Here is a 25,840-nt window from a genome sequence, read left to right on the forward strand (position 1 = left end):
GAGGGCAGGACAGTGCCCTCAGCACAGCACTCGGGTCTCAGTGGGGACCAAGGACTTCCCTGGCACAGCAGGCCTGGGGACACACGGCAAAGTCCAGGCAGAGGCTCCAGGACAGGGCACAAGGGGCTGCTGTGGCAGAGCTGGGACAGGCATGGTGCCAGGGAAAGCCTGGCCAGATGCCAACCCTGCACCTCTCCTGAATGGCCTCTGCCAGCTGCAGCAGTGTCCATGGAGGAGGTGGCCGACATTTGCTGGTGCAGATGAGCTCTTAGTGCCAGGAAAATGTTGGTCTGGAGCTTCCCCCACTCCAGGGGATCCCCTCATTGCCCTGGATGGCTGAAATGTCAGTACATCCCCATCCTAAACGTTCATCCCTCAAAAACCCGGCATCTCGTGACAGAGAAGCAGCCTGTCAGGAAACATCTGGTCCTCCCAGCTGGAGGAGGGTTGGTGGCTGATCTGTGACGAGTGCCTGCGGTCCCTGTGCCTCTCCTGGCAGATAGACAGGGACAGGGAAGTGTTGCACACCACGGCAGCACCACAACAACCGATTTAGATGTCTGTCCTTCACCTCCGAGTTCCCAGGGGGAACCCCTCCGGGTTAAGGGGAAGAAAAAAAGATGTTTAAAAAGCACAGCAGGCAAGGGGGAAAGCTCTCTCCCTTTCCCGAGAAAACCAGCTGCGCCCCTGGGTCATCGGCTCACTTGCCAAGGCACACCGAGCAACGCGGGGAGCGGGTGACTCAAAGCCGCTTCCCCTTTTCCTGCTCACCGTCACCCGCTGAGTGCTCGAAAACAAAGCGCGTTTCGGTTCCTCCGGCAGCCCCTTCTGACGCTTCTGAAACCCGGTGACTCATCTGCGAACAGGCTGAGCCAGAAATGAGCGACACCTCTCATCAGAGCGCAGAGCAGGAGCTTGGTGCGAGCTGCCCCAGCAGCCCCGTCACCCTCCGCTGCCCCGCGCCCCCCACCAGCCACGCACCCCTCACCCGACAGGCACCCCACGCCCGACAGGCACCCTTCACCTCTCACAGGCACCCCACAGCTCTGACAGGCACCCCACATCCCCGACAGGCACCCCTCACCTCCCACAGGCACCCCACATCCCCGACAGGCACCCCACACCCGACAGGCACCCCACACCTCTCACAGGCACCCCACAGCTCTGACAGGCACCCCACATCCCCGACAGGCACCCCACACCCGACAGGCACCCCACACCCCTGACAGATAGCCCTCGCCCCCGCAGGCACCCATCCCTCCCCGCCCGCCTGCTCCCCGGGCGGGGCTCGGAGCCGCTCGCAGCCGGGCCGGAGGCAGAGCCGAGCCCGGCAGCGGCTCCCGCACGTCCGGGGAGGTCACACGGACGCCCTGCCCCAGCCTGGTCCCCGGAACAGCTCCAGCTCTGTGCCAGGGCTGCAGTGATGGGGCTGCTCCCCGCCGGGCTGCTCCAGCCCTGTCCAAGCTGGCCTGGAGCGCTCCCAGGCCCGGAGCGCTCATCCCCCAGGCTGCGGTTCCTGCAGGGCTGCTGCCCACAGCCACCCGCCCCGGGCAGGGGGAGAGAGTCATTCTCTGCGGGACACGAGAGCCCCCGGGGGCTCAGGAGCTGGCTCCTGTCCTCAGCTGTGGCTGCTGCGGGGCCGGGTGCCGCCATCGGGGGCAGAGGCACCCCCCGCCTCTCGGCGGCAGCGGCTGCTCCAGCCGCGTGTGCTGCCAAAGAAAGTGTCCCGGGAGGCAGGAATCTCCCCGGCTGGTGGAAGGGCAGCCCTCCCGTGCCACATTCACCCCCGGGCGGCGCTGGCCAGGGGACGGCAGCCGAAGTTCACCGATGAGCCCCCGGCGGCTGCGGCTGCATCGGGACCTGAGCCCGACTGCCCGGGCACAGCCAGCACCGCGGCAATGACACCGTCCTGGAGATGTGCAGGGACCTGAGAGTTCACCAGTCATTGCTGTAATGCAAAGGTCTTTTTAAGAAATAAGAAAAAAAGAAAAGAAAAAAAAAAAAAAAAAGCCCACAGTATCCTTCAAATGCCACTGAAGTTTCTTGGGTCACAGCATGGCAGATTTCATTTTGACATGCCTTAAGTTAAAAAAAGCACCTGATTTAAATTCCCAGATAATTTCCTGGCTATGTCAGGGGAATTTTCGAGCATAAACACTCCAGAGCTGAGGTGCTCAGGGTGAGCTGTGAGCTGGTCCCTCTCAGATTTACACCACTGAAAATCTCAAAAGCTGCAAGAGCAGGATCAGGGAGCCTTGCTTGAAAGGGAGCTCAGTGAGAGCTCACACTGGTGTGTGTGCAAGAGCCACGAGTGAAGGTTTCTACAGCTTCAGACAGGCTCAACCCTTCTCTCCTCACACGATGAAAATAAGAACAGTTCCAGGCCACAGGAACACAAAGGGCAGAGTATGCTGAATTTATTAAAATTGCCACGTCTTCCCCAAATCCACATACAAAATACAACAGCCAAACCATTATTTACATCCAGGCAGCTGCAATATCGAGCAATAACTTTAGCAATAGTTTTAAAAATAACTCTGCAGTGTACACAGATCAGATATTTCACAACACAAGGGTTGAAGTTAGCTCTGCTATACTTAGTTCAGAAATATTACAGTGTTCCAGATAAAATACTAATGCTTCTTTTAAAAACATACAACTCAGGAAGTGGTTTGTAGATTGACAAAATATGACACGTTTTTCGTAGGGACTGAGAACCACAGCAGGCTTAGACAAAATAGCTACATTCAAAATACATCTGGTCCATTGATGCCAAAAATACATTCAGCATAAGTTACAATTTATTGCACATTTCTATATTCTGTAGAAATATATTGTACCTCAATGCTTATTCCCTGTACATTCATTAATGTCGTTCTGCCCTTTAGAGCAGAACATGGACACCTTTCCCTAAAAGCTTTGGGGGGTGGGGTCCCACGGCCCATGGCGAGTCACAGACACACAGCTGGCACAGCCAAGGGCAGAGGAGGGGACACGCCTGCAGTGCTGCTGGGGACACCCCAGGGCTCCCCAGGGACACCTCAGGGACACCCCAAGGACGTCCTCACAGACCCTGCAGAACCAGAGCAGGGGGTTGAGCCGTAACCTTCATCCACACGAAGATTCCTTGTGCCTCCCGCCTGTGCAGCCAGAGGAGGCAGCAGGGCCTGTGCCCACCTGTGGCACCGTGCTCAGAGCCCTGCAGTGCCACCCCTGCCCCTCTCCTGCCATCCTGCCCCAGGCAAAACCCAGACAGCCCTTCCCACGAGCCAGGGGAGCTGGGGGCAGCCTCGAGCCCACCCTTGGCACAGGAGCTCCGGGCAGACGGGGACTGAGAGGAACTTGCCCTGCTCAAAGTCCAGACCCATTGCAGGGACTGGGCATATTTCTAAACTAATTTATTTCTAATTCCTGAATCTAGTACCAAGCAAAGTGACATAGCAATGACTAAGATATTGTAGGATTCTTTACAGTGTCATGTGAGGGCATGAGCTTGATTAAGTGCAAATTATAAGAGCAGGGAAGCGCAGAGGAGATTACAACCTGAATTTCTAAAGGAGTGTCTGGGGGCAGCAGTTCAAGTAACACAAAAAAAATTTGGTGCTACAAGAAACATTAATTAACTTTCCCTTTCAGTGCATAATTCCTACATTAAACTTAGATTGTTATTAGAAGCAAATTATAAAATATTGGTAACTCCCCCCAGTTAGAAGCATCGATTAGGAGAGGCTGAATGTGGTGACAGGTTTTGAGCATCCTTGACCTTGAAAAGGTTCATGAGCTTAAGAGCTTGTGCTTTAAGTGAAGATTATCAGGAACATTGTAACCTCTGAGGAAACCCAAGCCTCCCTAAACTGCACAGAAGTGTCTTGGCATAACCTCTGTGCTTAAATTAGAACACAAACCCATACGGAGGGGAAAGGCCACTAAAACAAGGGTTCTTTGGAGTTTTTCTGAAGGAGTGTAGAGTTTACAAACATTTCAGAGCTCAGTACAACACCAGCCCCTTGGCTCAGTTATGTTCAGCTCTGGTTCATCAAAATGTACATTCACTTCTCAACAACAAAAGAGAAAAGAAAACCAGTGCAAAAATACTGAGTTAGGTGAAAAGCCAGGGCAAACAGACCATGATGTCTGATGCCAAGAGATATGTCCAGGGAAAAGGTTAAAGCACTCCTGGGGCTGGAGCTGTGACCTGTGTGAGGAGTAGCTGAGCTGAGCATCCTCCACCCACACTTCCCAGCCAGGCACCAAAAGGGTTTTGTTCAAATTACCAGGCTGCTCAACAATTTTCAGAGACTCCACGGGGGAAACTGAAAACTGAAACTCTTTTCCCAGTTAAAAAATAAAGCTTTGATTCTTCCTTTTTAAGATAAGGATTTTTTAAAGTATGTTCTTGTACATCCTACAAGAACAGATGCTGGATCTTAGGTTTGCAATTTTTTTCTGATAGTCAAGTCAGCAGCAGGCTTTGGATCGTGCAGTTGCCAAGATTACCCCTCAAACAGCCAACAAAGTCACATCACTGAGCTCCAGGGGGTGGCTGAAGCACATGAGAATTGAATCACAGAAGCCCAGAATGGATTGGGTTGGAAGAGACCTCAAAGCTTGTCCCGTTTTACCTCCCTGCCTTGGGCAGGGACACATCCCAGCAGACCCGGCTGCCGAGAATCTCTAAGACAACCTTAATTCTATCAGAGAAAAACCTGCCTGCAGCCTCGGGGAACACTCTGCACTGCTCACTGCCCTGCGCTGTGCAGGGGAAGCAGGAGTGACTGAACCCTGTGCAAACGGGGAAACTGCATCAAACCTATTCATGGGCAATTAACAGCCACGAAGGGTCCCCAATATCCTGAGGAGGAGGACATCAGGATGGACCCGCAGTGACGCCACCACCGCCCCACTGAGAGCTGGACACGTTCTTCCCACAAGCTCCAGTCGGGAGATTTTCCCCAAAGACTGATCTGCACATGGACCAGCCGACAGCTGCCTGCCACCGAGCTGCGGGGCCACAGCAGGTTCTGCAAAGCTTTGCTCTCCTGGAAACGTCTTTGGGATTCATTTCCATGGCCAGCTGGATTTAGGAACATTTAAAGAACCATAAGACTATTAAATGTATCATTTTGCCTATTAAAAATATTCCAATACTATATTCAAATATGTGGGCCACAGAGTGGGCCAAAATTCACAAAATGCCAGAATACTGTTGAATTTTAACACAACAACTCACTTTGCTGGCTTGTGATATTTTGGAAACCTGGTCAGAAATGTTAATATTCATCACCAGCCTGGTGCTGTTACACAATTCTATAGGAAACCTCTGAACAGGCTGCATTTACTTTTGGTGAAGCTTTCCCCTAAAATATCAAAAGGCACTAAAAAAATGCTTTCAGTGATAGGAAAGACATTGTTAAAAATAAATATTTTCTCAGTTTAGCTAGAATTTCTCCTGTTCTATCCCTTCACAGCTAACAGAAAAGGATTGGCTCTAGTATTTTTCCTACTAATTGTTAAAAGGAAAAGTCATCCCTCGATTGATCTGTTTGATGAACAAAAGACAGAGTAAAACAACTCAAATTTTAACCATGGTAGTATACATGAAATTGAGATAATAAAAACAAATAGGGAACTGACTCAATGGTTTTGTTCACAGTGTACACACTTGGTGGAATTGCCATCTTTTCTAACTGCTTGGTTAATTATATATATAGTAATTCAAAGTGCATTTACTGACAACCCCTTTTCAAATACCTGGGAAAAAAAAAGGAGGGGGGGGGAAGCTGGGTTGATTTGGTCTTTTACTTGGTTTGAGGACAGAATATGAGGTTTCTCTCACAAACAGGCATTAACCAACACCAGACACTTCCAGGACGTTTGGGGTCCGACAAGGGTGAAAAGCACAACAGCAAAAGGTATTTTTACACTGTCATGATGCTTTAAGCTCCTTCCCGCAATTCACTGGAGTCTGATTTACTCAAAAAAACCAAAGCAAGTCACAGACTTGCTGTCCCAAGCCCGAACTCTGAGTCCCGAGCTGCCTGGCCCCAGGGCCGGCCGCAGCGCTCGGGGCCGGTGCTCTGCCCGGGGCACCGCAGCGCTGAACCGCGGTATCTGAGGTAGACCAGGAACAAAAATACTGTCACACGTGGGAAGATGGGCAGCAGAGCGCCTTCCCCTCCCGTCCCGGAGGCGGGGAGGCCCCTCAGGCTTTGGAGTCCTCGGGCACGCAGAGCTGTGAGATGGTCTTCTTGACACGCAGCGCGGTGAGGCGCGCAGCGCCGCTGGCACGCCAGCACTCCCGCATCAGCCGGCCCAGCACCCGCAGCGCCTGCGACACAGAGGGCACCGCTGCCAGGGGCTGTGGGGGACACAGCACCCGGGACACAAACAGGGACTGTGGGGACACAGAGGGCACCGCTGCCAGGGGCTGTGGGGGTGACACAGCACCCGGGACACAAACAGGGACTGTGGGGGTGACAGAGCACCCGGGACACAAACAGGGACTGTGGGGATGGCACAGCCCCCGGGACACAAACAGGGACTGTGGGGACACAGAGGGCACCGCTGCCAGGGGCTGGGGGTGACACAGCACCCGGGACACAAACAGGGACTGTGGGGACACAGAGGGCACCGCTGCCAGGGGCTGGGGGATGGCACAGCACCCGGGGTGCAAACAGGGGCTGTGGGGGTGACAGAGCACCCGGGGTGCAAACAGGGGCTGCGGGGACACAGAGGGCACCGCTGCCAGGGGCTGGGGGGATGGCACAGCACCCGGGACACAAACAGGGGCTGGGGGGATGGCATAGCACCCGGGACACAAACAGGGGCTGCGGGGGATGGCACAGCACCCGGGACACAAACAGGGACTGTGGGGACACAGAGGGCACCGCTGCCAGGGGCTGGGGGGATGGCACAGCCCCCGGGACACAAACAGGGGCTGCGGTGAGACAGACAACAGCCAGGGATGCAATCAGTGTCTGCAGGGGGACAAAAGCAGCCAGGATACAACCACAGTGTCTGTGGTGAGACACAAGAGGCAGGGATACAATCACCACCCCCTGCTTTCTGGTTTTAGCACAGGGAGATAAAGTGCAGCTCTCTGAAACGGTGAAACAACAGCAGCAGCAAGAATTAGTACCCGCCTTGGACAGCATTGAGCACTTGGCTCAAAGTTTTCTCTGTATGCATCTGAAGGAGAACTAGACATCTGAAGCTTCTAAATTCAGGAAAAGGTGGGCATTGAGTGCCCTGTGTCTCACTGAAAAATTCTGTCTTAATTTAAACTTGAAAATATAAATAACAAAATTAAACCAGAAAAAAAGAGTCCCTACAGAATAAACTAGAAAACTGCTTTTACCTCGCAGCTTTGCCACTGGTTTGGAATACTTGGTCTGAGCTTCTGTTCACAGACAACCCTTCTCATATCTTCTATCGAAGGATCAGAAGGCACAAGGTCGTAGTAAGGCAACTGGTACTCCTCAGTGATTCCTGGGGGAGATTAATTGTGTAGGTGCCCACAGCAGGGGGTGGAACGAGCAGAGCTTGAGTGTCCCCTCTGATCAAACCGATCTGGGATTGATGAAAGGGCCAAAGCCTCACCTCCCACGGAGCACCGCCGCGCTATCTCCCAGTACACCAGCCCCAGGGAGTAAATGTCTGCTCGCTTGAAGGACTCAAAGATGTTCATGTTCATTGTGTCATCCAGGATCTCGGGGGCCATGTACCTTTGGGGCACACAGGGTCAGTTTGGGGGGCAGCTCCCACAGCCACAGCCATGCTGCCCCGGGCCAGGGCCCTGTGACCCTCGTGGTGCTGGCAGCTGTGCCCTGCCAGGTCACAGCACGGGGTGACCAGGGTGACCGGCACACGATGCCCCAGGTGGGGCAGAGAGCTCCACTCCACAGCAGGGTCTGCAGCCTCCTCCCCCACCCCCCATCCACGCCCCCGCGGGGCTGCGGCCGTCCCCGCGCCATGCCAGGGGCACAGGGGATGGAGGGAAGGGCTGTGAGGAGCCTTCCCCACGGCTCAGTGCCTCCCCCACCTCCTGGTGCCCACGCGGGGGTTCTGGGGAATGTCGATGGTGTTGAGCACCGAGTCGTGCTTCACCGCCAGCCCCAGGTCGGCGATGGCGCAGGTCTCGTTCCTCTTCACCAGGATGTTCTTGGATTTCAGATCCCGGTGCGCGATCGCTGGCTTCCCTGTTCACAGCAAGAGAAACCGCCTCCAATTTTGATAACAACAGCGGGGATTTTAATATCACCAGCAAGGGTGTAAAAACAGTTTATTTACTTTTGTTACTATAGCCTATAGAAATATCGAAGCCTATTTTGAACCAAGTAAAGCTCTGCTAAATGTTGTCAACTTCAAAAGAAAACCTAAAGGGCATTTTTGTTTCAATATCTGTATTTCAGGAATAAAACAAAAAAAGAGAAACTGGAAGCTCACCCTCCAAATTCATTTGGAAAATTACAGAAGGACTGAATGGATTGGGTTGGAAGAACCCTCCAAGACTGAGTCCCACCATTCCTCAGCCTGACAAGGCCATCACTAACCCATGTCCCCAAGTGCCACATCCACACAGCTTTTTAAGGGATGGTGACCCCACCACTGCCCCAGGCCCGGGGAAACCTGTGCCAGGGCTGGACAAAGCTTTCCATGAAGAAATTTTTCCTAATTTTTCCTTCATTATCTCTCACTCCCCTTCAGCAGAGCTGCTTCTATAGGCATCTCTTTAAAGGCGCGGATAAAGTGCAGACAATGGAAGTGGGAAGGGAATTTCCCTCTTCCTTATCTGTACTGCATCACTCACAGTCGCACTGTTCCCCCTGGTGTCAGCACTTTGGAGAACGCTTCACATTACCATGTCACCCATAAAGGTTTTGGAGCACACTGAGGCTCCTTAAAGTGCTTGAAGGAGCAGTGGGAGGGAAGCACTTGCCTTGTGTGCCAACGATCTCCATGTGGAGGTGGGCCAGGCCGCTGGCCACCGACAGCGCCAGCCTGACCATGCCCTCCACGGCCACCGTGCCCCTGTTCAGGTAGTCAAACAGGGAGCCCTGCTCGTGGTACTCGGAGACAAGCCACAGCTGAGTCCACGTCCCGTTATCTAGCCAGAGGAAGCAAGAGTGTTAAAAACACTAGCTAGGGAAAGCCTTTCCCTTTCTGGGGAATGGAAGCAAGTGTGCCAGCTGTGGCCCCAGGAAGGAGCTCAGGGCAGCTGGGCAGTTCAGGGTCGTGTTTCAGGTGGAGTGGGGGCTGATGCTGGGGGCTCAGGATTTAGTGTCATCATTTTGGTTGGGAAGCACTCTGAGACCATTGAGTCCAACCACTGTCCCTGCACTGCCAAGGGCGCCACACAGAATCTGAGAATTCTTCGGGCTGGAAAAGCTCTCCCAGCGGCCAGAGCCCGTGCTGGCAGAGCTGCTCACCCTTGTTGTCAGCAGCAATGAAGCCCAGGATGTTCTCGTGCCTCAGCATGACCGTCTGGTAGATCTCTGCCTCCCGGAACCAGGAGCGCTCATCTCTGGAGGAGAAGATCTTCACAGCTACGTCCTCCCCGCACCATTTCCCGCGCCAGACTTCTCCAAACCGTCCTTTCCCCACGATTTCCTGCAGCACAATCGTCCTCGCGATGGTTCTCTGGACCAGCAGGGGCAGACCTGGCAGAAAAGAGAGACAGCACCTGCGAAATTCCCAGCTGGGGCCTTCAAACCCCAACAGTGGCCTTTCCCAGTGAGCTGCACTCATGGCTTTGTTTTTCAACACTACCAGGGAAAATCCTCTCCCAGCCAATGTCTCCTCAAATCAGACTTTTTGATGTTACTTCCCAGTGTCTGTACATAGAAAACACTTTTTAAAATGCCAGTAAAATTTTTAACATTTGGCCCAAATGACTCCGTTTGGTTTGATACAGACTGCAGCTATCCTGCAATTAGTTGCTCTACTCTGGCTGAAATTTTTGAAAATAAAAATAAATTATTATAGCAGCACCACCATGTTTTACCAGCCACAAACCCTGCCTGGTTTGATTTAATTCTATGTTAAAACAAGGAATTATTAATTCTTTTATATTCTTTTTTTTTTTAATAACTGCAACCTTGATTTTGGCTGAAGTCAGAACAAATCACCCCAGTGCATGGGGCTCTGGCTCTGCTCAAGTCCAGCCCTGTTCCTGGCTCAGGGATGGCTGGGAACAGTTGAAAACTTCAGCATAAATAAAGCCAAAGTCTGCTCATTAGAGCTGTGAAAAGCATTAGGGAAGAACAACAACTTAATCCTCAGAGGTATGCAACCCATGGAATTAAATTAGGCACCATTTGTAAATTTTTCACTTACAAATAAAAGCAAGCATAGTTTACATACTTTTCAATAAAACTTCTAGTTAAGGAGAGTTGGGCTATACATCGCAGACATGCCACTGGTCAAATGAGCTGGAATTTGTGAATTTCCACCTCATTTTTGGGTTTCTTTGGTTTAACAAATTCTCAATAGCAATGGAGGCATCATGGAAGGTAAGATATCAGAAATGGGAAAAATGTTAAAAAGATAAACGTTCTGCTCAAAACAAGAATTTGGAGGAACATTATTCTGCTATAAAACACAGAAAAGTTCAGAAGCAGCATCCTGACCCACCCAGGTGAGTTTAGCACCTTTCGTTATCAGCCCTGTTGCGCCAGCCGGCAGAGCTGGCTGTCACGCTTGGTTCCGATTTCTGAGTGCCCTTTTTTAACCCCTGCACGCCAACAGAGCTGAATGCTTGCAGTGTGACAGAAGAGCAGCGCCCGAAGGGCAGAGAGGGGCGGCACAAGCCCCGCGGCGGCGGGCAGGGCACGGCACGTACCGGAGCCGGAGCCGGAGGTGGTCATGTCGGAGATGAGATCCTTCAGCGTCTTCCCGGAGCTCACCAGGCTGCCCTCGCACAGCGGCTCCTCCACGTTGGGCGGCCTGGCCCCGCGGCAGCGCCAGCCCCGCGCCGTGCAGGCCGCCAGCACCGCCACCAGCGCCACCGCCACCGCCGCCACCGCCACCGCCACCGCCGGCACCGCCGAGCGCCGCGCCGCGCCCGGGGCCGCCGCCGCTGCGGGGACACACAGGGGACAGCTGTGACACACGGGAGAAGGACGAGTGGGAGAGCTGCAGGGCAACGACACAGTGAGAGTTACACAGTCACAGAGTCACAGAGTCACCGGGATGGAAGAGACCTCATCGAGTCCAACCCAGCCCTAGCACCTCAAATAAACCATGAGTGCCACCTCCAGTCTTTCCTTAAATACATCCAGGGATGATGACTGCACCACCTCCCCGGGCAGGCCATTCCAGCACTTTATCACCCTTTCTGTAAAATCTTTATCCTAAAATCCAACCTGCATCTCCCTTGGTGCAGCTTGAGGCTGTGTCCTCTCGTTCTGGCAGTGCTGCCTGGAGTTAGGAACCAACCCCACCTGAGCACAGCCACCTCTCAGGGAGCTGTAGGGGGTGATAAGGGCACCTCTGTGAATGAGGTTCATTCAAGACTCGCGGGAGACACTGACCACACCTCGTCAGTTCTCCCACCAGCTGCCGAAGAACAACGTGAAACCATCAAAACAGGAATTTATTGTTCTTAGGCCACCGCAAACAGCAACGAAACGAAAATCATCAGGAGGCTTTCAACAGCAAGAGCTGCTCTGTGGGAAGGGGCTGGGGAGGGCGTGCTGGCCCCGCTCAGTGCCCGGGAGCGGAGCAGCGCCGATCCGTGCGCCGGCAGTGACCGCGGCCCCGGACAGCGCCAGGCCCGGCAGTGACAGTGTCCCCGGACAGCGCCGGCCCCGGCAGTGACAGTGTCCCTGGACAGCGCCAGGCCCGGCAGTGACAGTGTCCCCGGACAGCGCCAGGCCCGGCAGTGACAGTGCCCCCGGACAGCGCCAGGCCCGGCAGTGACAGTGCCCCCGGACAGCGCCGGGCCCAGCAGTGACAGTGTCCCCGGACAGCGCCAGGCCCGGCAGTGACAGTGCCCCCGGACAGTGCCGGTGTCCCTGGACAGCGCCGGGCCCGGCAGCACGGCCGGCAGCTGCAGCAGGGCTGTGGGTGCTGCACGCCCAGCACGGCACTGCTGCACTGCTGCACTGCTGCACTGCTGCACTCCCAGCACGGCACTGCTGCACTGCTGCACTCCCAGCACGGCACTGCTGCACTGCTGCACTCCCAGCACGGCACTGCTGCACTGCTGCCCAGCAGTGTGCACCAACACTGCATGCTCTGCTCCCTGACTGACCAGCCAAGGACAGCAGCTGAGCCCTGCTGCGTGTGTGAACAAAGGACCACTTCTGGCAGCACTCGGCAGTTTCACAACACGGTGCAGTTATGGTCCAGCTGCTGTAAACAAAATAGTACTTGCAGGCAGAAAAAAAAGAAAAAAAAAGAAAAAAAAAAGATTATTTTTTCCCTCCAATGTTCAAGACATTCTCACACACAGCATTTACTTTTGACACTGTTAAGCTTCCACTGCAAGGCTTCCAAAAGCCCTGAACTGCGTGTGTTCCCAGGCTACTCAGGGGGCAAATTTACATTTTCTTTCCAATGTAGTAAGAAAATCTACTGCATCCTATTAATGGGGAGGCTCTAGTCAACTCTACAGAATACTTTGAAACCATTTCACAAACACAGTTTGGGCTAGAGTCTAAAATTAAGTTTCTCCAGCTTCCACCATGACTACAAACTCCACTCACCATTGGGGGCTGGCAGAGGTCACAAACCCTATATCCCACATCTCAAATACGGCCCCAAAATCCTGTGAGATACAAATCCACAGCTGGAAAAATCTAGGTCTGATTAGCAACTACTCAAGCCAGCCTGCTCCATGCTGAGGGCACGGTGGTGAGCTCTGCAGAGAAAACAAGAATGAGGGATGTACGGGGGATGATTTATCATGGGGAGGTCCCTTGAGGCAGCAGCACTCAAAGTGTTTTCTGCAGCCCTGCTGTGACAGGAGAAGCTCCTCTCAAGTCACCTGCTGGGGCAGAAAATATCCCAGTTAAACCAGCAGAAACCTGGAAAGGAATCCAGGGTGACACAGAAAAAAAACCAATTACTGCAAACTCATCATCCTGCACTTTGACACTTTCACCTGCTAATGCAATATGTATATCTTGAAATTCCTGCCCATAAGGAGGAGGACATAAAAGCAGAGATCCAGGTTTAATCTGTCTTTAAACATTTTCAGACACTAAAGAAAAAAATAAAACAAACCTAAAAACCACCTCAAAGAAAAGTCATCTCCAGTCACCCAGGCCCCAGCCCCGAGCCCTGCGCTGCCTGGGGAAGGCATTGCCATCTGCAGCTCTGCCGTGGGAATTCAGGCACAGGCACCAATGCATGCACTGCTCTCTGCCCTCTGAGATCCTCACTCTGTGGTCTTCTCACTGTTCTCCAGGCACTCCTCTACAACATAAACCTTTGCTAATCACAGGCACAGAGTCCCACAGGGTTTGGGTTGGCAGGGACCATGAAACTCAGCTGCTTGCAAGTCTCTGCCATGGGCAGGGACAGTTTCCATTGGTCCAGGTTGCTCCCAGCCCCATCCAGCCTTTGAGCCTCCATGGAGAGGAGCTGAAGGGTGGGTTTGTGTCCCAGGAACACACAAAGGTCCTGCCTCACCTAGCAGGGATGGGCACCATGCTGGACCTTCTCAGGGTTTCTCCTCCTCCAGGAGAGTCACCCCTACCTAAAGGCAAGTTTTTCATGCCTGCATGCTCCACTTTTAAACTAGAATTTTCTTCATGGAGATAGGTCAGTGGGAAGGGGGGTAGATATATAATAAATATATATACATAAAGAAATATATGTATATATATACACAAAGGTGTATATATATATATATATATAAGGAGGTTGATATAGAAAATAGAGATAGATACAGAAATAGAGAGGCAGAGATAGTTATAGTTAGACAGAAGTAGGTAGAGACAGATGGAGACAGATGGAGACAGATGACACAGATAAAACACAGCAGACCTCCCATATCCAGGTGTCTGTACCAAGTGCCACTTGTCAGATGTCTGGGACAAGGGGCTGACCCCAGGGCTGTCCCCACGCTGTTCCTGACAGCATGAACTGTGTCAGGAAGGGCTGTAGGAGAAGGCCAGCACAGAAACCACATTGGCACCCCCATAATTCCAGCTGACAGGAGCTCCCCTGAACCTTTAGAGCAAAGGGCTCAAGTAAGAATTCTGTCTATTATTTTGGGTACTGGAATATGAAACTAGAGGTTTGCAAGTCCCAGCTTAAGTGCTGGAACAGCAGATGTGCCTCCATTGCTCCTCTAGAAATAGCAGCTTTCCTCCCAGCTTGGAAAAACCACCATGGCACTTTAATTCTAGAGCACCACCACAATTAGTGTGTCCCTTCTGTGGTGAGCTGAAAGAAAAACAATGTCCTAGGGTGACTTTATGATGCTTGTGTCCCCAGTTGTCTGTGGAGATACAAGCATCATAGAAATTATCCTTAGCACCAATTAAATAATCCTTACTCCTGCCCCACAGCACAGGCAAGGTTGGGTACCAGGGTTCACCAGGAGGTGACAGTGCCCAAGGCTCCCAGAGCAGCTCCTCCATGGTCTGCCCAGCAACAGCCTTTCAAATTCCATTAAGAACTACATGACAGCATCTTAAATTCAAGTTATAATTTTAATTGTGCATTAATTTGCATATTTCTTACCTATAACATATCTCACTGTTAGAAGTATATAGAAAGGTATCAGCTGATAAAACAGTGTATTTTACACCTTTTTATAAAAAAGCCTGGAATAAACAAATCTTGGAAAGAAGAACAAAAAAATGAAACTAAAATTATGCTAAAAATAGTATCAATATTTATTTTTTAGAAAGCACCAAATCATTACACAACTTTGAGCCTGGCAGATTCACACACTGCACCAGTGGGGTGATACAGGGCTCCTGGGAGTGCAAACCTTTTTCCTCCCTCTCACTAGGGCCGGGAATGTCACAGCTTCTTGTCCCTGCTGAGCAAGGCTCGGTGACACCGTGACACCGTGCCCCCCGGGCTGGCTGTCCCCTCTCGCCAGCCACGGCCACCAAGGCTCACCCTGCTGCAGCTGCATCAGCCGCAGTGCCCGGGTCCTGCACTGCCCAGGAGGGGCCTGTGCTCCCAGGGCATCGCAGCCAGCTTGGGACACCTTTGGAAATGCGAGAAATTCCCTCTCCTGCAAACAGAGCTGCAGGTTACATTTTGCTGTCTGAAACTGCACAGAACTGGCTGTGTGTCACAGACAGCCCCTAAAGCCCTCACAGACACAGGACCCTGAAACAACTGCTCAGAACTGGCTGTGTGTCACAGACCATCCCCAAAGCCCTCACAGACACAGGACCCTGAAACAACTGCACAGAACTGGCTGTGTGTCACAGACCATCCCTAAAGCCCTCACAGACACAGGACCCTGAAACAAACTGCACAGAACTGGCTGTGTGTCACAGACAGCCCCTAAAGCCCTCACAGACCATCCCCAAAGCCCTCACAGACACAGGACCCTGAAACAACTGCTCAGAACCTGCTGTGTGTCACAGACCATCCCTAAAGCCCTCACAGACAGGACCCTGAAACAACTGCTCAGAACCTGCTGTGTGTCACAGACAGCCCCAAAGCCCTCACAGACACAGGTTCCCTTACACAAACTGCACAGAACTGGCTGTGTGTCACAGACAGCCCCAAAGCCCTCACAGACACAGGTTCCCTTACACAGGCTGCCTCTGAAGCCCTCACACACAGGTCCCTGCCCGCGGTCGGAGCAGGCGGGAGCCGCCGGGCGGGCACAGCCGGGCGGGCACTCACCGAGGGGCAGGCGGAGCGTGATGTTGTTGCAGAAGTCGGTGTAGCAGCACTCGGTCTTGGTGACGTTCTTGGAGCTGTGGCAGAAGACCTGTGCGTTCAGCTCGGGCAGGGACACGCAGGACTTGACCACCTCCTCGCGCCCGTTGCTCAGCATGACCGAGGCCCAGCAGGCGCCCTCCGTCTGGCAGGTGAAGTTGGTGTGCTCACACAGCTGGCACACGCACTGCAGGCCTGGGGACAGGGGACAGCCGTGGGGACAAGGCACAGCACGGCCCCGTGCCAGCGGGCTGGCCCCGAGCAGCCGTGCCAGCCCTGGCACTGGGCCGCTGAGCGGGGTCCGGGGCTGCAGGAGGGAGCCGGGCCCGGGACACCCCCGACAGCACAGGGCCCCAACATTCACACCTGGCGAGTTCTTAAATCTTGGTCCCGGGGGATTTTACAGGGGCCGTCTGTCTTTTGTGGTGGAGAAAACTGGCCACCCCAAAAGGCAGCTCCCCTGAAAGGTGCTGCTGCCTCCCAAAACCACGGCACCCCTCGCCTGTCCCAGCCGCCTGCCCAGAGCAGCAGCAGCCCAGCTGGACCCTGACTGCCGGGTGACAGCAGCCAGCCCCTCAGCAAGGCACAGCACCCAGCAGGGACACGGGCAGAACGACAGATCCTCCTCCCCTTGTCCCCTGAGATGAATCCTAATGCTAACCCTGACCCTGACCCTGACCCTTGTTCAGGCAACCCTTGCTGGGTCAGCTCCAGCTCTGCAAGACTGAGCCCTGCTCCACTCAGGACAGTAATTTCAGCCATAAACCTTTCTGTTTCTTTTGGAATTATGGGGGAGAGGGGTTTTCTTTTATTTAAGGATAGGAGAGAGCTGAAAAGTAAAATATAGGTTAGTGGTGAGCATGTCAGTGCTGGAGGTACAGCTGGGCTTGATGATCTTAGAGGGGTTTTCTGGCCTAAACCATTCCATGATTCTGCCATCTCAGAGTCCCTGGAGGAGCACAGGAGTCCTGACAGACACCAGTACAAACCTGATTTCTGTTTCTGTGTCACTCTTTGCTTTCCTCAGAGCAATCTCCATCCTGTGCCCCCCTTCCCAAAGAGCAGCTGGTGGTGTTTGTCCTCAGCTCGGGCCCACAACAAACCCCTTGGCACGGCGTGTCTGTGTTTGTCCGGGGTGAGGGGTGCCAGGGGCTGCTGCCTCGGCTCTCCCTCGGCACGGGAGCAAGCACCATCCATCACACACAGCACAACAGGCAAATCTCTCCCTAAAGACATTACCCTGGCCCCAGAACTGCTGCCAGGAGCAAGACTCATCAGGCCCTAATAAATCTGAGATCTTGCAGAAGGAAAACAGACACATCATCACCAAAACTGCAAAATAAAAGCATTATTGAGGAAATGAGTCTAAGATTGTTGCAAGTGTCTTCGGGGCTTTAGATACGTAATTACGGTGTTTTTCTCCCTTTCTCACAGTCTAAAAATAAAATGGAAAATTATCTTTATTACGTCATCTGCAGAGGATAACTGACAGATCTATCCATACTCTGTAACTGCAGATTACTTGAGAGCAGAGATGATCAGAACTGTCCCTGCACTCCCCGAGCAGCCCCTGGGGGCCCCTCTGAGCCCCACGAACCTGGGGCGAGTTGAGGATGGTTGAGGAGCTCTGTACCCTCACCCTGAGCACACTGAGCCATTGCCAGAATTACAAGGGCTCTGCACCACCAGATCCTGCCCTCACATAGGGGAAAAATGGAAAACTGTACCTGAATCTGTTCAGAAACAAGATCAGAGCTGGAGTTTTGGGAAAGACAAGACAATTTGCCCACAGAAGAATTTCACAGACCACTTTTAAATATAATTCTACAAAAGCAGAAGCCTCGGGTACCTCAGATACCTGCCTGTGCTGCTGGCTGACTTCTCATGTAGAAAAATTGATAGAAATCACAAACCAGATACAAATCCCTGAGCCCGTTTCCAAGAGCATTTGTGTGCATCCAGAACCTTTTGTTAACAGAGCAGACAGATGATTGAATACAACCATAAAAATACAGGTTTCTTGCACCCTGTGCTACTTCAGCTGCCTCAGCTCTTATGGAATCGGGGGGAGCCTGGGCCCTTTTGAACACACCCTTGGGAAGATCCAGGCTTTTCCCACTCCACTGAGCAGAGGAGGTGACAAACCCGGTGTCACCTCCCTGCTGTGCCTCTCACATAACTCCTCACAGACACCTGTGCAACCACTGCTGCTCCAAGAGCCTGTGTCCCCAGCCCTACTGACACCCTCAGGGCACAGCACTCACCAGAATCGGTGCTTTGTCTGCTCTGCTCCACCAGGAAAGCCCCAGTGCTGCTCCTGGTTATTCACAGCTCCTTCCATTGTCCGTGTCAGTTCCATAACCAGTTCATCCACAACCACAATCCCAAGTTCCACATCACACATCTGGATCATTTCTGCTCTAATTTGCCTCTGCTGCTGTCCCAGAGGAGCCAGCAAGGACCAGAGGGGTATGAGCACAATGATGGAAGATCTTCCTCTCACTGTCCAAAGCAGCACCACCTTTGCACTGCTTCCCCTCCCACTGAGCCATTTTACAGCAGCAGAGAAGAGGAAGAATTTGCAACTGTTGAGTGAAATTCTGCAGTCCCTGTATGCAGCAAGGAATGTTCCCTCCTTCCCCAACCCCATTCCTGAGGACATTGGTGATGCACTGTCTTGGGGCAGAAGTCAGGACTCCCACCACCCTGGAAAGCAAGGAATGGAATAAGGTGACTGTCAGAGAGTTAAAGGATCAAACAGGCAGGAGAAAAACATGCTCCCAAAGTTTCAAAATAAGGCACTGTTTAATCTGGTAATGAACATGACTGCTTTATTTACTCAAGCACAACAATTCCCTCAAAACATTCCATTCTCTGGTTGAGAAATCAGGAGAAAGTGAACACGCCACGGCTGCAGAGAGTATGCCAGGCATCCAAACCTGGCCACCAAAAGCCCCAGCCCTCTGAGCATGGAACTCTGCAGCAGTCCCTCCCAAATCTGCCCTGACCCTCCCCAGATCCCATCACCCCAGCAGGACAAGGGCAGGCCATGCCACCAGGACTGGCTGGAGAGCTGTGGCAGCACCAGGGCAGAGCAGGACAGGACAGGACAGGACACCCCAGAGGCTCCCTCCAGCAGGGACAGCAGTCACAGACACGCTGAGGGACAGAGGGTGCCCTCCCAGGGGCAGCTGGCACTCGCAGGACCCAACAACAACAGGAGAATCCAAGAGGCAGCCAAGGGGCAGGGGAGAGGCTCACACTGGCACACAAACAAGGAAAGCAGCTCTTGGATACAGAGACCCCAGGAGCAGATGTTTCCTGGGTCTGGCATTTTTAAGACATCCATGGTTTTCAAGGACATTTTTCCTGCTGTTATTGCAATAGGAGCTGGGACTACCCACCAGATTCTTGGATGAGTCCCACCATGAATCAAGGGCAGGATGACTTGGTCTTCAGGGGAGAAAATAATCTGCCTGACTTACCTAAAAAGTGACATTTCCTGCCTTTTACTTTTCAGTGCAACTGCCAGAAAACACACAGGACAGGCAGGCATGGGATGCAATGAGCTTACAGAGCAGGAGAAACAGAGCCAGCACCTGATTCCCAGCAAACCAGGGGAAGATGGGTTTTGTGTGCTTCCACCCTTTCACCAGCAAGTGTCAGCATCAAGTGCCTGAATCACCGGATAACCGAGGAACAAGAGTGATACTACAAGGGAACAAGAGATGGAAGATCAAGAGTTTAAACACCAGCCTCACGAAGACAGAAAAATTTAAACACATTGATAGTGCAACTTCACAAGTTAAATGCAAGGAATTGAAGACCTGACACAAGCCCACTGATACCATGGGCTGACAGAATTGAACTAAAACCTCTGGAGGAGCAAAGCCCAGACCTGCCCTCTCTTATGAGCCACACAAGGTCCTACATTCCAGGACAGACCTTTTACTACACAGATTAACAGGGCATTAATTTCCACTAAGTCATAATCCATCACTACTCACCATAGTTAGCAGTAGAGCATTTCAAAATTAAATTGGAAAGCAAAGATCTGAGCAGCCTGATGGGAGGAAATGCTGAATATCCAGAATGTTTCCATCTTTGACCATTCAATAGCCATTGACTATTGTGTCCTTCTAGATACACTTCATTTTATTTCCAAATAACAGATTTGGGGCTCCAGTGCCTGTGGGCTCTCCACACTGCCTGGATCCCCTGCCTCAGGCACAGACCCCAGCGCCAGGACACAGCTGCCCCTGGGCCCCCTCCATCCCTGGGGATGTTTGCACACTGCAGGACACATACAGGACCTGACTGACTGGACTCAGAAGGGTCCCAGGTGACAAAAGTTTCACTGTGGGACGAAGGGGCCCAAAGGAGATCCTAAAAATTACAGACTGGCTGTTTCCAGCCCCTTGCTGGTGACAGAACCAGGACAAAATCCAGAGAAGGTACCAGTAAAGGTGTCATAGGGTGGTCATGGGGCTGGCACAGCCCCTTGTTCTCCAGCTGCACAACTGCTGGGAACTGACCACGGCAAAGAAACTCTGCTGCCACCAGGCAGAGCCACTCTGATCTTGCCCAGAGCCAGCCTGTTCCTCTGGCAGCAGCCGGGGCCTGAGGCAGAGAGGAGCAGCAGCACGAGGCTGCGGCCACAGGAGCGTGGGCTGAGTGCTCTGGGGAGCTGCAGGGGGGAGCAGGAAATGGGTAACGGGCTGCTGGAGGCAGGAGCACTGCCTTCAGAGTATTGCAAAACAATTTCATCATGGAATCAGAATTGTTTGGATTGGAGAAGCCCTCTGAGACTGAGTCCAACTGTTCCTCCATCACTGCCAAGGCCACTACTAACCCAAGTCCCCAAGTGCCACATCCACAGGGCTGTCAGATCCCTGCAGGGATGGGGGCTCCATCACTGTCCCATGCTGAGGGACAAAGAGCCAGAGGAGAGGAACATTGCACCAAAGAACAAAGAGCCTCAGCTGTGCCCGAGCAGGGACCAGCACACTCTCATCCCCACGGGGAACAGAGGGCTGTGCCTCCCTGGGGAGTGCAGGACAACTCCTCAGCTCATGGTGAGAGCACAAGCAGGAGACACCAGGAGAAGATGCAGCCCTGTTCTGCCATGTGGGATCAGATGCTGTCACCACCTTGACAAGGCACAGGAGAAGTAGGAAGAGTTTCAGGACAGACAGCAAGGGGATCAGGCATAGATTGAGAAACAGAGCTGTCATGTCAAAGGCAATCCTGGAGAGGTGAAGGTTCCATGAAGAAACCATAGATCACACCTAGAAGATGAATGGGGTCGGGTACCATTCCACATTTCCTCACCAGCTCTGGGCAGCCCAGCTGCCACCGGCAGCACACTCACATGGAGCAGGAGGAAGCTCCCCTCTCCCTCTCCCTCTCCCTTTCCTCTCTGTCGCTGCTGGATGGAGCCCACAGTGTCGGAGGAGCCCAGCCAGTCCCACAGTGGGCTCTGGGGCTCAGCCCTGCCGCGGGTGATGGCAGAGGGAGCAGCTCCCAGCCGAGCCGCGGCCCCGCAGCTGCCGCATCCCCTCCTCCCGCCCCAGCGGTGCCGGAGCGCAGCGGGGCCGGGGCTGCCGAGCCCAGCCCAGCACTGCAGGGACCAGCCCAGCCCCAGCCACGGCAGCCACACCGTGTCCCCGACACGTTCATTCTCTTGTAACACATCTCTTCACAAGGCAAAACCAGAATTTTGAGCAATGACAGGACTTATAAGAGCCAAACCTGCTTTTTGGACTATTACAAAAAATATGGAGAAGTTCTGCCTCTGGAGAGGGCTCTGAAAGAAAATAGTTGGAGTAAAAGCTCCCTATATAAATATACTGTAAAAAGGGCTGGTACCAAACAGGACAAAAACTATAAAGTTGTAGAAAAGAGAGGAAAAATGTTTGCTCTAAATTTGAGGAAAATGACTTTGAATGAGAGACATCACAGAGTTCCATAGTTTTGATTTCTCAAATAAACATCTGGGGAGTGATTTTATAAATATTTCCAAATATCATCGTTTTGGAAGGAGGATACTAGATGCTCAAAATCCCCATTCTGGAAAAGCTCAGCAGCCAAGGCACATCTCAGCAGGCAGGAGCTGAGTCCAGGCATTGAAATTAATATTAACAGGGCAGGGAAAGGACTACGACACCCGGGGAAATTACTTTTGTTGGAATAAGCTGCTAAAGGACATTTTTAGGTTTGAACAGGCAAGGTTGGGAAGGCTGGGCTCTATGGGGCATGAGTGACACAGCAGAGTGCTGTGAGTGCAGGGATTTTGTGAATACAGCACATGCACAGAGCTGAAGAAGAACCTGCTGGTCCCAGTCCGTGAGGGGCTGAGGGCTGTGGGTACAAACTCCATGGGGAGGCAGCTGAGATAACCCAGGGCTGACAGCTCTGACCCTCGGCAAGTCTGGAACTGCTTGCATAAGAGAGCCCCCAGCACTGACAGCTCCTGAAGTCACATCTGAGCACTTCGACAAGGAATTTTCCACCCAGACAGTCGCACTGACTGTCCCCTCTATTGCCACACGTCTGCCCGTCTGGTCTGTGCACACCCCCGAGCCTGAGCCAGGCTCTGGAACAGGGCGAGGAGGAGAGGACCCTGCACTGCACCTTTGGGGAGCAAAGCACTGCGAGACTGCCAAACACAAAACCACGAAAGGCAATGCGATTCCCCAGTGCTCCGGATGCTCTCCAGAGGGAGGTGGTGACGGCCACGGCGCTGGCAATGCTCCGGTGGCATTCAGGCACACCGGGAACACCAGGGCTGCACGGGCTGCCTGTCTGGGGCTCGCTCCCACACCAGGGTACCAGAACTCGAGAGAAGCGAGGAGAAGAGCTCCTACGGAGCAGGTTTTACACCCTGTGGAGGTACCAGACTCCCAGATGTGCAGTACTACACAGCAGTACTTCACAGCCCACAGCTGAGCTCGGTTCCTCCTCCCTGCCCAAAAGCGGCTGTTCTGTGAGCAGCTGGATGGGGCACTGGGCACGGTCCTTCCCTGCCGCCTCCCTCTCTGCAAGGTCCTGATGAGCGTCACACACGGACACTGCTCTGCTGAAAACACGCAGAGAAAGGTAAAATCCAGCAAACCCAATAGAAAAACTGTAAAACGCTCTGTGGTGCGCTGCCTCGCTCACCGCTGGTTTGCGGAGTGCTGCAGAGAGCGCGGGTTTGGGTTTTACAGGGACCATTGAGGGGAGGGAGCGACCCCAGCATCTGCCCCGGGAGAGAGGGACCTGTGCGGCAGGTCCTGGGTGCCGCGTGTTCCCGGAGCCCTGCGACGAGGCACGGCACGGCACGGCACGGGCACGGCACGGCTCTGGGACAGCTCCTCTCCCCGGGACCGATGTCGCTCCGCCTGGGGCTCCGGGGCGGATCTGCCCGGGATGGCGTGGGAAGCCCCAGGGTCAGGGATTCCGCTCCGGTAAGTCCCCGCTGACCCAGTTCCCGGTACGCGCGGCCGTGATTAAAGGCACCGAGAGCCCGAACCCCCCGGACGGCCACGGGCCACGGCCGGGACGGATAAGCGGGGTTCTAGCGCAGCGCCCCCGACCATCGCGCTCCCCGAATCCCGGTGTTCCCGGTGCTCCCGGTGCTCCCGGAGCTCCCGTACCTGCGCAGAGGGACACGGCGGCTCCCAGCAGCGGCAGCGCCGCCCGCAGCGCGGAGCCGGGCGCGCCCCGCATGGCCCCGGGGCCGGTGCCACTCCCGGGGCCGGTGCCGCTCCCCGGGGCCGGTGCCGCTCCCCCGCCGGTGCCGCTCCCCGGGCCGGTGCCGCTCCCGGGGCCGGTGCCGCTCCCGGGGCCGGTGCCGCTCCCGGGGCCGGTGCCACTCCCGGGGCCGGTGCCGCTCCCCGGGGCCGGTGCCGCTCCCCCGCCGGTGCCGCTCCCCGGGCCGGTGCCGCTCCCGGGGCCGGTGCCGCTCCCGGGGCCGGTGCCACTCCCGGGGCCGGTGCTGCTCCCCCGCCGGTGCCGCTCACCGGCCCCGCCGCCCGCGGCTTTAGCGGCTTTAGCGGGGAGGGGCCCGGCCCGGCCCCGCCCGGACCCCCTCCCCGCTCTGCCCCCGCTCCGGGCCGGGGCCGGGGCTCGGCTCTGCCGCCCCCGGGACGGGCAGCGGGGCCCGGCCGGGCGGGGCCGGGGCAGCCCCCGGGCTGGGAGCGGAGACTGGAGGGTGAGGGGCGTCCCGGGCCCCGGGGCAAGTCCCCGGCCCGGCTCAGCCCACCGGGCTCCGCGCAGCCTTCGGGGCTTGTGCCTGCAGAGATGTGCAGAACCAGCCCTGGACAAGGATCGTTTTTAATCCTGGGAGGTTTGGCCAGATCCCCGTCAGTGCCTTTTGGCACCTGCGCCGGGACTTCTCCATCGGGGTGCACGGAACAACCCATGAACAGCAACACGTTGAACAATTTGCTGTGTTCCTGCAATACCTTGAATGGGTTTAAACCAAAAGAGATCTAGATTAGGTGTGAGGAAGAAAAGCACAGGCACGGGTTGCCCAGAGAAGCTGTGGCTGCTCCATCCCTGGAAGCGTTCCAGGACGGGCTGGCAGCAACCTGGGACGGTGGGAAGTGTCCCTGCCCATGGCACGGGGGTGGCACAGGAAGAGCTTTAAGGTCCCTGTCGACCCAAACCACTCTAGGATCTGTCATTACACCTTTACAATCAAAAATAATCCAAGTGAATTATTTTTTCTAGGAAACAGATTGCCCTCCACCATGGTACAGACACAGCAGAGATGGAAACCAGGTAGTCTGGGATCAAGTGGCTGTTGAAAAGCACCAAAATAAGCTGCCCTTGTGCTTTTTTCCTTTGTAAATTGTCATTCAGACAGATCCCGGAAAGACACTCAGGACTTCCATGTCATCCCATCCTCAATTAATTGTGATGGGAATTTAACATCTTAATGAAGTGCAACATGAGTCTCCCACAGCAATCCCTATGGGTTAATGTTCTATTGCACTGAAACACTGCACAGCAGAGTATTGCACACCTCACTGCTTGGGAAATACTGCAGAGGAGTTAGAAAACACCTGCCAGGATCTAATAAAATAAATGAAGGTTTGGGTGCCAGAACAATTAAATAAAAGAGGAAAAACTGCTGCTGTTTCCTTTCCTTTCCTGGAGCCGGTGACTGCTCCCTGCCCACGGCTCTCCCTGTCCCTGCACCTGCTCAGCCATCCATTACTTGCCAGGTACCTGTTAAGCCACATATTCCTTTCCTGGAGATCCCAGCTGGCTCTGGGAACACCAGGAGAGAACATTGGATCCCCAGCAGCACCCAGGCACTGCTGGCCCTGCTGTCAGATCAGGCCAGCGCAGGCTGGTCCTGGCAGATCCGTGTTTGCTCCCACTCCTTCCCAAGTCTTACAAACAATTCACTTCATTTGCTCAATGCTGCTAGAAAGTGTAAATATAACTCATTCAGACTCTGTTTAGGTTCACAGCACAGAATTATTCTGCTTTTCCATGTTAAGGAAGACATAAAAGTAGGAATTATGTAATTAGTTTTTCTTCAATATAAGAAAGAAAAAGTGTAGAACATGTTTGCTCACACTTTGTAGAAGTGATGAAAAGAGCATCTCCTGCATTTGTAAAGAAGGAGAATCAAAGCTTTTAGAAAATAATATATATACATATATACACACCCAGGGACCTGGAGGTTTGGGTCCTGGTTGTCCATCGTCACTGAGCCTACACCCTCTGCCTGATCTTCCTCAGGCCTTTGACACAACAAACACCGGAAGAAACCAAAAGGACAACAAGACCAGAGATGGGAGGGGAAAAACCCGCCACGCTTTGAGACTGCTGTGAGACAAATGTCCCATTTCATCTCCCCAGTTCGGCTGTTTTCATGGCATGGCTCACGGGGGGACAGAAACAGCCTGTCCTGGGGATTTAGGGATCTTTGGAAAAGGTAGCACCAGAGGAACTTCTAGCAACTGGAGGCACTTATAGAGTT

The 25,840-nt window shown here is 53.7% G+C and overlaps 1 protein-coding gene and 1 long non-coding RNA gene across 3 annotated transcripts; one reads left to right on the forward strand and one right to left on the reverse strand.

Annotated features, from left to right (window-relative positions):
- Nucleotides 1–1,829: 1,829 nt before the first annotated feature.
- ACVR1C (activin A receptor type 1C) lies at nt 1,830–23,873 on the reverse strand. Of its 2 annotated transcripts, XM_063401075.1 has the most exons (9): nt 23,499–23,872; nt 15,826–16,056; nt 10,841–11,077; nt 9,429–9,659; nt 8,939–9,106; nt 8,042–8,198; nt 7,600–7,724; nt 7,358–7,488; nt 1,831–6,328 (listed from the first exon to the last, which is right to left on the reverse strand). In XM_063401075.1, exons 1-9 carry the CDS (start codon nt 23,569–23,571, stop codon nt 6,203–6,205), a joined length of 1,479 nt encoding a protein of 492 aa, XP_063257145.1. In that variant the 5' UTR covers nt 23,572–23,872; the 3' UTR covers nt 1,831–6,202. The 2 variants fall into 2 exon arrangements, with proteins under 2 accessions (XP_063257146.1, XP_063257145.1); XM_063401076.1 differs by lacking the exon at nt 10,841–11,077 and having other exon boundaries at nt 1,830–6,328; nt 23,499–23,873.
- On the forward strand, nt 22,371–24,878 carry LOC134552419 (uncharacterized). Its single transcript, XR_010080857.1, has 3 exons — nt 22,371–22,959; nt 23,070–23,309; nt 24,577–24,878. It is a non-coding gene; the product is annotated as an uncharacterized LOC134552419 (long non-coding RNA).
- Nucleotides 24,879–25,840: the final 962 nt, after the last annotated feature.

This window comes from Prinia subflava, chromosome 6 (genome assembly GCF_021018805.1).
Source record: "Prinia subflava isolate CZ2003 ecotype Zambia chromosome 6, Cam_Psub_1.2, whole genome shotgun sequence".
NCBI lineage: Eukaryota > Metazoa > Chordata > Aves > Passeriformes > Cisticolidae > Prinia > Prinia subflava.

Coding starts and splice junctions, on each gene's coding strand:
- ACVR1C (XM_063401075.1), bottom strand. CDS start 23,571: ATGCGGGGCGCGCCCGGCTCCGCGCTGCGGGCGGCGCTGCCGCTGCTG. Junction 11,078..15,825: donor CACGCTCCGCCTGCCCCTCG/GTGAGTGCCCGC, acceptor GTGTCCCCGCAG/CGGCGGCGGCCCCGGGCGCG. Junction 9,660..10,840: donor CACCTCCGGCTCCGGCTCCG/GTACGTGCCGTG, acceptor CTTTTCTGCCAG/GTCTGCCCCTGCTGGTCCAG.